The sequence below is a fragment of the Gavia stellata genome, chromosome 1, assembly GCF_030936135.1.
Source record: "Gavia stellata isolate bGavSte3 chromosome 1, bGavSte3.hap2, whole genome shotgun sequence".
NCBI lineage: Eukaryota > Metazoa > Chordata > Aves > Gaviiformes > Gaviidae > Gavia > Gavia stellata.
Window position 1 is genome coordinate 84,149,763 of NC_082594.1, and position 11,323 is coordinate 84,161,085.

The 11,323-nt window shown below is 41.4% G+C and overlaps 1 protein-coding gene across 1 annotated transcript; it reads right to left on the bottom strand.

Annotated features, from left to right (window-relative positions):
- Positions 1-2,180: 2,180 nt before the first annotated feature.
- PIGA (phosphatidylinositol glycan anchor biosynthesis class A) lies at positions 2,181-10,068 on the bottom strand. Its single transcript, XM_059816504.1, has 7 exons — positions 10,012-10,068; positions 8,685-9,145; positions 7,741-8,405; positions 7,057-7,189; positions 5,757-5,889; positions 4,136-4,342; positions 2,181-2,444 (listed from the first exon to the last, which is right to left on the bottom strand). Exons 1-7 carry the CDS (start codon positions 10,066-10,068, stop codon positions 2,181-2,183), a joined length of 1,920 nt encoding a protein of 639 aa, XP_059672487.1.
- Between the last annotated feature and the right edge of the window lie 1,255 nt (positions 10,069-11,323).

The window sequence follows — 11,323 nt, forward strand, 5'->3', positions numbered from 1 at the left end:
ATAAACTTTTAGATAAACTGTTAGTTTGTCTTATAAACAAGATTATCTTATTCATAAGTACACAACATTCCACAAAAGAAAAGTGAGAAGTATTTTGAATAGATTCTCACAATCCTGTTGAAAATTTGATTTCTGTTTATGTTGCAGAAAACAAAAAAGAAATAAACCAGAATCAACAAAATATTATTAAAAATATATATATATATAAAACATTTCCCTGGAATGATAATCAGTATTTTTAAAAAGTTGTTACAAACTTGAATGTTATTAAAAAAAAAAAGTAACTTTGAAAAGTAAAATATTACCTTAATTCCATCCATTTATCCATAATCTGTGTGGCACCATTTTAGCTGACCTCCACTTTTAACATAGTTTGAAAAATTCAGATTGTAATACAATGCATATTGTACACTACGTATCAAAGGCTAAAAATTCTAGTAAAAGAAAATAGACTTTGTATATAGCGTTTATTTCACATTAACTTTCTGCGTTTTCATGAAATTATGTTCAATGAAATTATAAAATGTCAGATGTTAGGGTAACTACATCTCCACACAAACAAGATGACATTGACAAAAGTTGTCTTTTAAATACTGTCCTTCAAGGGTTTGAAAACAGTATTTTTATATTGCACAGTTTTAATAGGAATACAGTGTCCAACACCACCTAATACTCAGTCATAAAATCATAAGTTTTAGGCTTCAGTGATGCTTGAAAAAGAAATTAACCCAGTGCATTAGGCAGGGGGGCATTTTTAGAGGTGGTTGACATAATTGAGATAAATGCCTCCTCTCACGTATTCGTATGTTGTGCCGCCTATTGTCCCAGGTATACATTACTTAGAACTGCTAACAGATGCAAGGAACCACTTAATTTTTTTTTTTTCCCCCTCCATGAAAAGCATACCTATTGGTTATTTCCGTTTAAGGGATACCTTCCCAAGATTTCACTTGCAGAACCTGCCTGACAGTGTCTCTGATGTGGTCTAGGTGAAATCAAGCACACTAAACACTGTCCCTCCCAGAGATGGACTGAAATGCCATTTTGGTCATAAGTAAGGAAAAAGGAAAAAAGGCAAAGGGAAAAAAGAAAAAAGGCAAAGGGAAAAAAGAAAAAAGGCAAAGGGAAAAAAGAAAAAAGGCAAAGGGAAAAAAGAAAAAAGGCAAAGGGAAAAAAGAAAAAAGGCAAAGGGAAAAAAGAAAAAAGGCAAAGGGAAAAAAGAAAAAAGGCAAAGGGAAAAAAGAAAAAAGGCAAAGGGAAAAAAGAAAAAAGAGAAAAGAAAGGGAGGGGGTGAGAGAGGAGAGTGAGTGAGCGAGCGAGCACAATGGTGCTTAAGCCCTTCACAGATTTCTCTCTCACACGCACACACACGTTACTTCACACTTTGGCATAGTCTGCTGGAGGAGTTTTCAGGCCTGAGCTGTTTCTAAAGGCTTCATTATCTCTAAAGAATGTAAGTTCTCCACGTATGTACTTCTAAAAAAATGCCATAATCTTTACATCATTTTCACACATGTAAGTGAACAGGACAAATTTAGCACCTCTGAAAATAACAAAAATTTATTATGGAGTTTTGATTTAGCAACAGGATGATCCAATTTTGACAAGGGAAGAACTTCAAAATAATAACACTATGCAGGCAAGACACTGTCATTGGGACACAACTGCTAGAATTAAGTCTCTGAAATTTCCATGGTAATGGACTTCATGAGTAACCTCAAGCGCCATTTTCATCTTAGGAGAGAAAAGGTGTGTTTTGTTGGGTTTCTAATTAAATATTTTTAAATAGGTCTCAAAAATCACAGTAAATACCAGGAATTAGCAGGGACTACTGTAAGCTAATAATTTTTGTGTTTTGCTTTCCCAAATACCACTAAAGTTTACAGTCACTTTCTGTAATATTCAAGTTGAGAAAAATCTTGTATTTTTGTCTCAAAGGCTTTTGACACATATAAAAACCCATGTTCTCCTCCCAGCTTTAAGTGCAAAAGAGATGTCCATAAATTTGCATGAATCCAAAACTAAATTAAAACATAATCCTAAATTGAGGTAGCACATTTAACCAAGTTTCTCTCCAAGAACTTCAGAAAGAAACTGAAGAATTTTAAGAGTAATGTCTCTATCAGCAAGCATTAAAACCTTTACTGACTAATACATTCTTTCCTCTCCATTTGAGCATTTTAGGAGCTTGGAAGTTCTTCTTTATCTCTTCCTTTTTTACCCAAAAAATACTGTTTAGTCCATGCACCTTTAGGTCCTGTGGCATCTATTGCAACATCAATAATGGAATCTGGAGTCATCCACCGCAGAAACACCAAGAAAAGGAAGTTCAGAACAGCAAAAAGAGCAAAAATGTACCCAGTCACTGGGCCACAGTGAGACATTAGTCTGTTAAGTCGCTCATCCATTGGTAAAACCACTTCATCTGCAACCCTGTCATACACCTAAAAGGAGAAGAGACAGAAAATAAGATCTTAAAACGATGTTGCTTCTGCCTCAAAAATCAGGCAGTACTTTGTTGTCAGTGTGCAAAATAAACTATTCCTAACTACTAGAGATGGGACAAATATAACCCCAAAAAAGCTTTTCAGATTTTAAATGTTGATTTATGAGTACTGTTCTAGAAACTTCATTAATTTAAGGAGAAAAAGGAAAAGAAATATTTTATTTTTTTGACAGACCTCAAGAGTATTTCATTAAATAGGAAGGCTGCATAATTTGTATTTTATGTAATGTTATATAAAGAGGGTTGGGGTTTTTTTAATTAATTGAATGGGTTCTAATCTCATATTTCACACCAGTCATACAAAGAGTCTGAACATGCAATTACTAGATTTTCAACACAAAGATGGATGAACTAATAGATGAGCGGGCAATCTTCCAAATCTCTGAACAATGAAGCAAATCATAATAGGATACTGATTTTTATTTAAAGAAACACTAGTAATTCTTAGTAAAATTCTTAAAATTCAATGAATGTGAAAAGCAAATACATGCTACTAGTGACTTAACATACATATTAACAACAACCACTTTAAAAAAAAAAATAGATAGTTCTGCGTTTCATAGAACAGAAACGTAAATACCCCCTACACACAACTCAAAAAAGGCTTAAAGAATGCAGAGTTTTTTTCTTGAGAACATTACAGACTTCATCCTATGGGTAACTTAACAATGAGCTAACAAACAATTGTCTTTCATACAACGTAAGTTCCATGCATACTTCTTCCAATTATACTAACATTTTCCTTCACAGAGTTTTAGGGTTTTTTTTAAGAAAGGGCTATAAAGGAAACTGCAATCTAGATTAACTTCTCTAAAAACTTTGCAACTGAAATGTTGCTTGCAGTTACAAAATCATAAAATTAATTGTACTGACAGTACTTGAAAACGATAAAATAAACTGGTTGTACATGGTAATTCAAGGAGACTTACAAGAGGTATGTATCTGAGTATGTATTTGTAATTAAGAAGCATGTGGTTCAGCTACTCTCTTGCCTAAAACATAGTGGCTGAAGTCAGAAGCGACAGATATCCACAGGCATTTACAACATTATTGCAGTTAACATTCTTCACTAACGGCAGTTTTTACACTGAAGCACAGTTCTAATTCTGAAATACGATTTCAAAAGTGTGATAATTTATTTTCATTACATCCATAGCTTATGTAATTTCAGCTATGTTCAGCATACCAGTATTAAACTACCTCTCATAGTTTTAAACCACTTGCTAGCACATGGCAGACAGAACTTCATCATGAAGTCTGTCTTTTCCTTTTCATACATCTTATACAGCATGTTTTGCAGTTATGCCAGAAAAGTTCCTTAATCTGAAGACTGGAAATAATATATGAGTAGAAATGTTACTAAAGATCTAGGCTGTTCTTCAGAATACTTATCAGCAGTTATGGCATAGAAAAAAATGCAAATAGAAAAAACCACACCTATCTAGGGATGTATTGGGGGGCGGTGGGGAAGTATTTTCTGAACCTTTTTAAACCATGCGTGTTTGACAGGAAACACACTGAAAAAATACACTGAAAGATTACACAGAGAATGTACATAGTAGTGTTTCAAAGCAGCAGCTATTTCAGAAAAGTACTTTAAGATAATTTGAAAGAAGTGGTTATACATACTTTCTCAGTTCTCTCTGCTACATTCCTCCATGTATAAAATGTCTTTACTTTATTATGAACAGTTTCTGGAGCTGGTAGTGTTCGTGATCTGAGCTGGGCAATAGCTTTTTCTAATCCATCACACAAAGATTTCACGGAGGGTTCACATAAAATAATGAGATCTTCTGGAAGCACCTCAGGAATCCCACCAACTCTTGTACTCACCACCTTTGAAAGAAACAAAAGAAATAGCACATATGCTGCATAACAGTAAAATAGAGCGATGACACTGCTATTACACTGTTTAAATGCAGCACTTAAGATGAATAAGAAAAAAAAAAATACAATGAGTGGTTGCCATGAAGGCAAAGACCAATATTATGCTTTGGGAATTTTACCTGTATGCGAACTAAAGGTCTAGGCCCTAGAAAAGACCTAGCATAGCAGATTACCTTTAACAATGTTCAGAATGATTCTTTGGTAGCATGGTAAGATAGAAGACTTGGTCTAATGAGTGGTTTATGAGACATCTTTTCTAAACATGTTTATCACAGTATACAACTAAGTCTGTGTAACCAGATCTTGGACTTTCTCTCCACAGTCCCTCATGAAAACTGTTACCTCTACTTGGAGAGGACAGTTTTACCACATCCACCTTCAGCTGATCCGTTCTGGGCTACCAAACATTTACAAGAATTTTCTTCAGTAATTTTCAGTAATTTTAATCTGAATTATTATTTTTAAAAGGAAATCAGAATCTACTAAGACTCACGTTATGCAATCATCTCTAAACAGCAGGCAACAATACAAAAACTACAGAACTTCTCAACCTCTAGAGAGGGAAACAGGTGACACAGGAGTAACTGCCACAACTAGGTAGTAACTACTATCAAAAGATATTGGAGGTAAAAAAAGTCCCTCACATTTTCTATACTTCTTGTATATTAGATACTCTCATCAGTCTGTATTTAGGAAAGTTTCTTTAGATTTTGATGTGAGAATCTCAGTTATTTATATGTGTGGATTTAACTTCTTAGAGTTATCCATCTGAGTCGTAAATTAGCCAGAAAGGGCTTTTACTGCTTTTTCTCTCTCCCTTCCTCTTATCTTGAATCCCTACATGGTAGGGCCAATACATCCTCATTTAATATAAGAAAACGAATGTCAGTTCTTGGTGCAGGAAGAAAACAGTTCTAATTCAATAGTTTAGTCTGGTAATTCAGTATGCCTGACTGACCAAAGTCAACCCATGCTCATGAGCCATTTTTCTGCAACCCCTCTTAAAGTAGTGTCAAAGTAAACCTTCATGAACATCAACTACCCCAAAGCTCTGTAAAGCAGTACATACAAAATAGCATTTTGGAGAGGCAGTCTGGTTAGTTCAAAGACCTGAGAGTAAGCAGATCTACATGTTATTCCCAATTCTGCACAAGTTTCTTCTGGGAGCTTAAGCAGTTTCAGGGAACCCTTCTGTGTCAGCTTCCAGGTGATCTGTAAATGGGGATAATATTTGCTCACCTTTGTAAAGACAGAGCCTCAGATGAAATCAAATGTTACAAGCATATATTATTTAATCGTGAACTTTGTTTAAATTGGATACATGTGTTCTAGATAGCTGAGATCTCTTTTTTTTTTTTTTTACCTGTAAACCACAGCTTGCTGCTTCCACAATTGCCATACAAAAGGCCTCAGTGAGGGAAGTGTTGAGAAAAATGTGCCCCTGGACTAGAACATTTCTAACATCCTGGTGTTCCAAGGCTCCTAGGAGACGTACCCTGCATACAAGAAAAAAAAAAATTAGATATACACTAGATTTGCACTGTAATAATGCTGTATAATGTTACACATATTCTGAAAAACGTACCAATGGCTCACACTTATATAGCAAGAGAAGGAACACAGACATGTTTGTTCCATTTTCTCTGAATTTTTCCAGCAATGAAGAAATAGAAGACTCTGTTTCTTATTTGCACACTAGAAGAAACTTCTGAAAATAAAGTTGGGGGGAAAAGTCACTCTGTTTGTTTTAATGGCAACTGCCTTCAAAACAATGCAACTGAGGTTTCTAGTTCTGTAAGAGAACATGGCTTCATGCAGTTAATAGTTAAGATTTGTCATCCTTTCTTTGTTTAGATTTATTATCTGAATTTTCAATATAAGGTCCGATCAATCTCAAAGTCTGGCAGTGGGGGAAGTATTTAGGATGCAATGATCAGGACCCATTATTTTGAAGAGATACTGGGAAACAGAAAAGGGTGAAATAAGAATGATACTAACAAACTACTAAAATTTTACTGTCCATCCAGAGGAATCATTGACTGAAGTACAGAACAGGCAACAGAAAACAGAGAAAAGAAAATGGAAAATTAAGGACCTTGTCCTTGCCACACAAAACTGTTTTCGAACAACAAGAAAACCCCAAAGAAACACCCAAATGCATACGCATCACAGAAACATTTTGGTAATACAGTAGCACCAAAGGAATATGTTTATAATACCACAAGAACACATACTAGATAAGCACTAGCCTGAAGAGTTCCATACTGAAATAATAATTTACTAGCAGTCATCCTCACAAGCAGCAGTGACACAAACTAGCTGTCTAACACCTTATGCCATATGGTAATATGTGATCCAGGCATCACAGTTTCAGAGAGGAGTATCATAAATTTGTGCCTAAGTCAGCTTTTCTCTGACTTGAGTGAAGATGCATACACAGTCTGTTTCTATGAATTATCTTGCAGGATTATAGTCCAACTCTAAGTCTTCAGTCACTGCCTAGTCCATCTGCCTTGCCTTCAATAGTTCTCATCTTCTCCAGCCTCAAGTTTTTGGGGTTTGTTTTTTTTTTTTTAGGGAGAGAGGCAGGCAGAAAGGGTGTTGCTGTTGTCTTCCCCACCCCTGAAGTACACTGAAGGATCATAGACATGCACAGAACAAACCTGTCATGTAGCTGGTATCTTTCCCGGACTTCTTCCAGTATGATTCGTTTTGGTCCTTCTCCTCCAACTAAGAAATGTAACGCAGGATATTTCTGACAGAGCTCAGGAATTATACCACTAAGCAAATCTATACCTAAAAGTACAAAATTTAGGGGAAGCTGTTATTGTATTTGATTTTAGAACTTATCATGATGTAGCCTACTGCTGTAACTCTATTCAGGAGAAGAAAAAAAAAAGTCTGTTGAAGACAGTTACACTGCTGAACACAAAATTCTGAAAAAAAGACAACTTGTGATCTACTAAGAGACAAATATGAAAAAAAATCACTTAAGTTGCTGTTGCTTGAGTAAATAAAAAACAGTTGAAACATTTCTAACAGAATATATAGATTAGGGCCTAAATCATATCCCCAGTGTAAACCAAACCTTCCATTTTACAGATTTCAATTTTCTGTATCTTCAATATTACAAAATAAACACACCTCTGAACCCAACATCCACAAACTGAAATGTACATTTCTTCTTGAACGCACAGACAGAAAAGCTCAGAACTGTCACCTTACAACTCCTGTTTAAAATCTAACCCATACCACAGATACAGCGTAAGTGGTACCTAACAAAGACCTTTCTTACCATACCCTAAAAAAAAATAACCAAAATAAACTTACATTTTAGCCCCTATTACCTTTTCTGTAAACAAGTCTGCTGACAACAACAATTGTTATTGTACTGTCATCCCTCCTTGACGGGTCTGGAGTGAAGTCGGTGGGATCGACAGCGTTGGGGATGACAGAGACTATCCGAGGGTCCAAAGCTGCTCGCAGCACCGTGTTTTCCTTACTCGTGTAGGAGACACAGATGATGTGGTTCGTATCGCACAGGGACACTGTCAGAAGTTTGTTGGTAAGCACCGAGCTGACATCCGCAAACCCAAAAAGGGAATGGTCCGTGAACACTGTCCGCAGCCCCATGGTCTTGGCGTGGAAAAGGGCGTCATGGGCCATGGCAGAAAAGGAGCTGTGGGCGTGAACGATGGTGACCCTCTCCCGCACAAATATGTACCTGAGCAGGGGCAGGCTGTGGAAGAGCGTTGTTGCGGTGGACTGGTTGTACATTACCTTCAGGGGCAAGTAGTAGACTTTCAGCCCGTTGGTGAGGTAGCGGACGCCCTTCCGGTGGCCGTAGGCATGGGTGACCACCAGGACCTTGTGGCCCCGCTCGATGAGGCACTGCGACAGCTGGTACACGTGGCTCTCCACACCCCCCATGTTGGGGTAGAAGAAGTCCGACACCATGCAGACGCTGTGCGCTCCCCCCGCCGGGCCCCCGGCCGCCATCCCGGGCCCGCTCCTGCCGGGGGAACCACAAGGCCCCATCACTCGCCGGCGGCCGCCCGCGAGGACCGCCGGCCCCCTCACCGCCGACGTCCCGGCCGCCGCCGGGACCGCCCATCCCTCCCCCGCAGGCCGCACCGCGGCCCCCGCCAGCGCCAGCAACGCGCACCGAGGGGCAGCCGCCGCGGGCCCTTTAAGAGGGCGATCACGCCGGCAACCGGCGGCCGCCTCGAAGGAGTAGGGGGTGGTGAAAGGCGGGGGGGGCGCGTGCGTCCGCACGCGCGCGTGCACGTACCTACCGGCCGCCGGTGCTCCCTGGGCGCTTCCCGGCGCCCGCCCATTTCCGGGCACGGCTGCCCGGTCACCACGGCAACGGCACGACTGTTCCTCGCAACCCGCCCCCTTCTCCGCAGACGAGCTCTCCCGCCTCCAGCCCGTCTCAGCGCCGCGGCCAATCGCCGCCCGGCGCCGCGTCACACGGTAAAACAAGCGGCCAATGGGAGCGGCTGCGGGACGTCGAGCGCGCGGCGGGCAGAAGGGACGCGACGGAAGCGGGGCGGGCTTCACGCGCGCTGGGCTGCGGAGGGGCGGAACGCGCGGGCGCGCGGCGAGCCCCGCCCCGCCCCGCCCCCCCCGCCTGGCCTGAGGCTTCCTGCCGGTCCTTTGGCTGTGCTGCCGGGCCCCGGGCAGAGCGGTGTCCGCAGTCCTGCAACAGCGTTGCCCTTGCTGTGGTGGGAAGCCTGCCTCGGCCGCTTGCTGTCAAAAAAAAAGGCGTGTACACACACACAAAAAGTCCCAAGTGATGAAAAAAGTGAGCTGCACGCTGTACGGTGATAGAAGTGCCTTAAAACTCCGAAGGCTTTGCCGTACCCCCAGTGGAAAAGCCGTTCTGGTGTACTCTTTGGCTCAGTCACAGCTGGAACTCCTGAAATGTTCTCAAGTCTTTGACCGCAAGTGCTGGAAGCTTGCTCTCTAAACGAAAATCAAATTGCCATGACTTTCACAGGCAGTCCAGGAACTTGAACTCTGAGAAACGCAGCTGGGTCGAGTGAGTTGTGCTCTGACCCCCCAGGCTGGCATTTCTTGGCTGTGTATTTCTGGTCTCAGAGGAGCTTTGCGATCAGCTGTTAGCAGCTCCAGCGCTGGCCTGACTGCGGCCGACTGCCAAGAAGGATGTTACCTCACCAGGCTAGGGTTGTTCATGCCTTCCCTATACGTTCCCAAAATTATGTTTGGCAGCTACTTCTCCTTGCCAAGATTTCTGACGTGAATTCTGTCATCACTCCTATGCAAATATGTGTGGTGTGAGTGACAGTACAAGCTGACCTAGGTTGCAGTGGTGGCTGGATTCCTGGTTAGGTTGAAGCTTGGACAGACGTGGTTTGGAGGCGCTGATCCCAAGAAGGACCAAGGAGGAAATCAGGCGCTTCATTCTGGGGACTGAAAGACATTACTGTGCTGAAAAACATTGCTTGTTGTTTGAACTTTTCTCATGGGTTCAGAAAGGCGAGACCAGTATTGGCACATCTGAATCCATCATGAGGTGCTCCTCTTGGGTGGCAAGAACCTGAATTTCAGGATGAGAAGCTGAGTATGAGGCCAGAAGGGGGGAGGATTCTCACCTGCAGTGGCAGGTATCCTGCTGTGAAGGAAGAAGAGCCCAGGAACCAGGGGGCCATAGGGATCCTAGTTCTCAGAAGAAACTGCAGCCTGGGTGTAAAGCAGTTGCCTTAAATTACATCTAGAAAAAAACCACAGTAGTGCCAGGAGAAGGAGGAAAGCACTTGGAGGTTCTTAGCTGCAGTATCCCATGATGTCATCCCTGCTCAATGACGGTGGTGACCTCCCTCGGTGTCAGGCTGCCCTGAAGAATCAAGCTGTACTAGTCACTCCAATTTTAGCTGTCAGAAAAACAATGCTCATGTTTTTAACTATTTGGAAATCTATTTTTTTAGACTAGTTCTTCTTGTGTGCTGTCTAGATAAGTTGTAATTCTTGCTATGCAAGCTTAAAAAATCCAAAGAGAAGTCGTAACTACTATACAACATAGCAGCCCCTCTCTTCAGTGAAAGAAGTGGGATTTGACATGTTCCATAAGCAGATCCTGACCAGCCACTGTGCAAACCCAGAATACTGGTGCTGACCTACAAAACCTTCCACAGGACAGATCCACTTAATCTCAGAAACCTCCTTTTACACCACAGCAGCTATGGTTTTTTTGTCCCTCTGTATTTATCTTAACTTTGGAGAGGAGCTGATGCTTTCTCAGCATCTGACCATAGGCTCTGAACGTCTTTCTGAGCGAGGTCAGGAAAAGTATTGTGGCCAAGCCTTCCTGCCTTTGGCCTGGCATGTTAGCTTAGGTGATCTGACATCTGTGTTCTTCATTAAGTGTGTCAAGTTGTGCTTAATGTCATACCTGTCCAACTCAATCCCCCGGTATCAGCAGCCTCCTCCTGTTGTCATGTTCAAATGACCTTGAAAAATTTGTCTACCAAGGAGCCTAGGAAGAACCTTAATGGAAAGGAACGGAGTATTTGCCACTGCAGATTTGGCAAAGGTGCTGCTAAATTTTCTGTCCATGGATGGTTCACAAGCATGGGGTACCACACACTTTTAGCTGGCTGTGTTGTTGTGTTGTTTATTCATAAAATTGTCACTGATCCTGGGCAGAGTCAGAGTCTGTCCTGCCCTGATCTGAAGCTGTCGTGAAGGGACCGACAGCTGAAGAGAGAATCGACTTTTCTTCCTTTCTACATGCCTGAACTCTATGCAGTCACTCCCCCATTTAAAGCACGTACAAGGTCAGAGTGAGATTGTGGGATATGTAAAGTGGAGAGTAAAGACGTTAAACCAGTGACAGCAGAGTAATTACTGCTTCCAAGCCTGGTCCTCGAACGCTGCCTAATGCACCCTCATAAATCCAGTTAATGG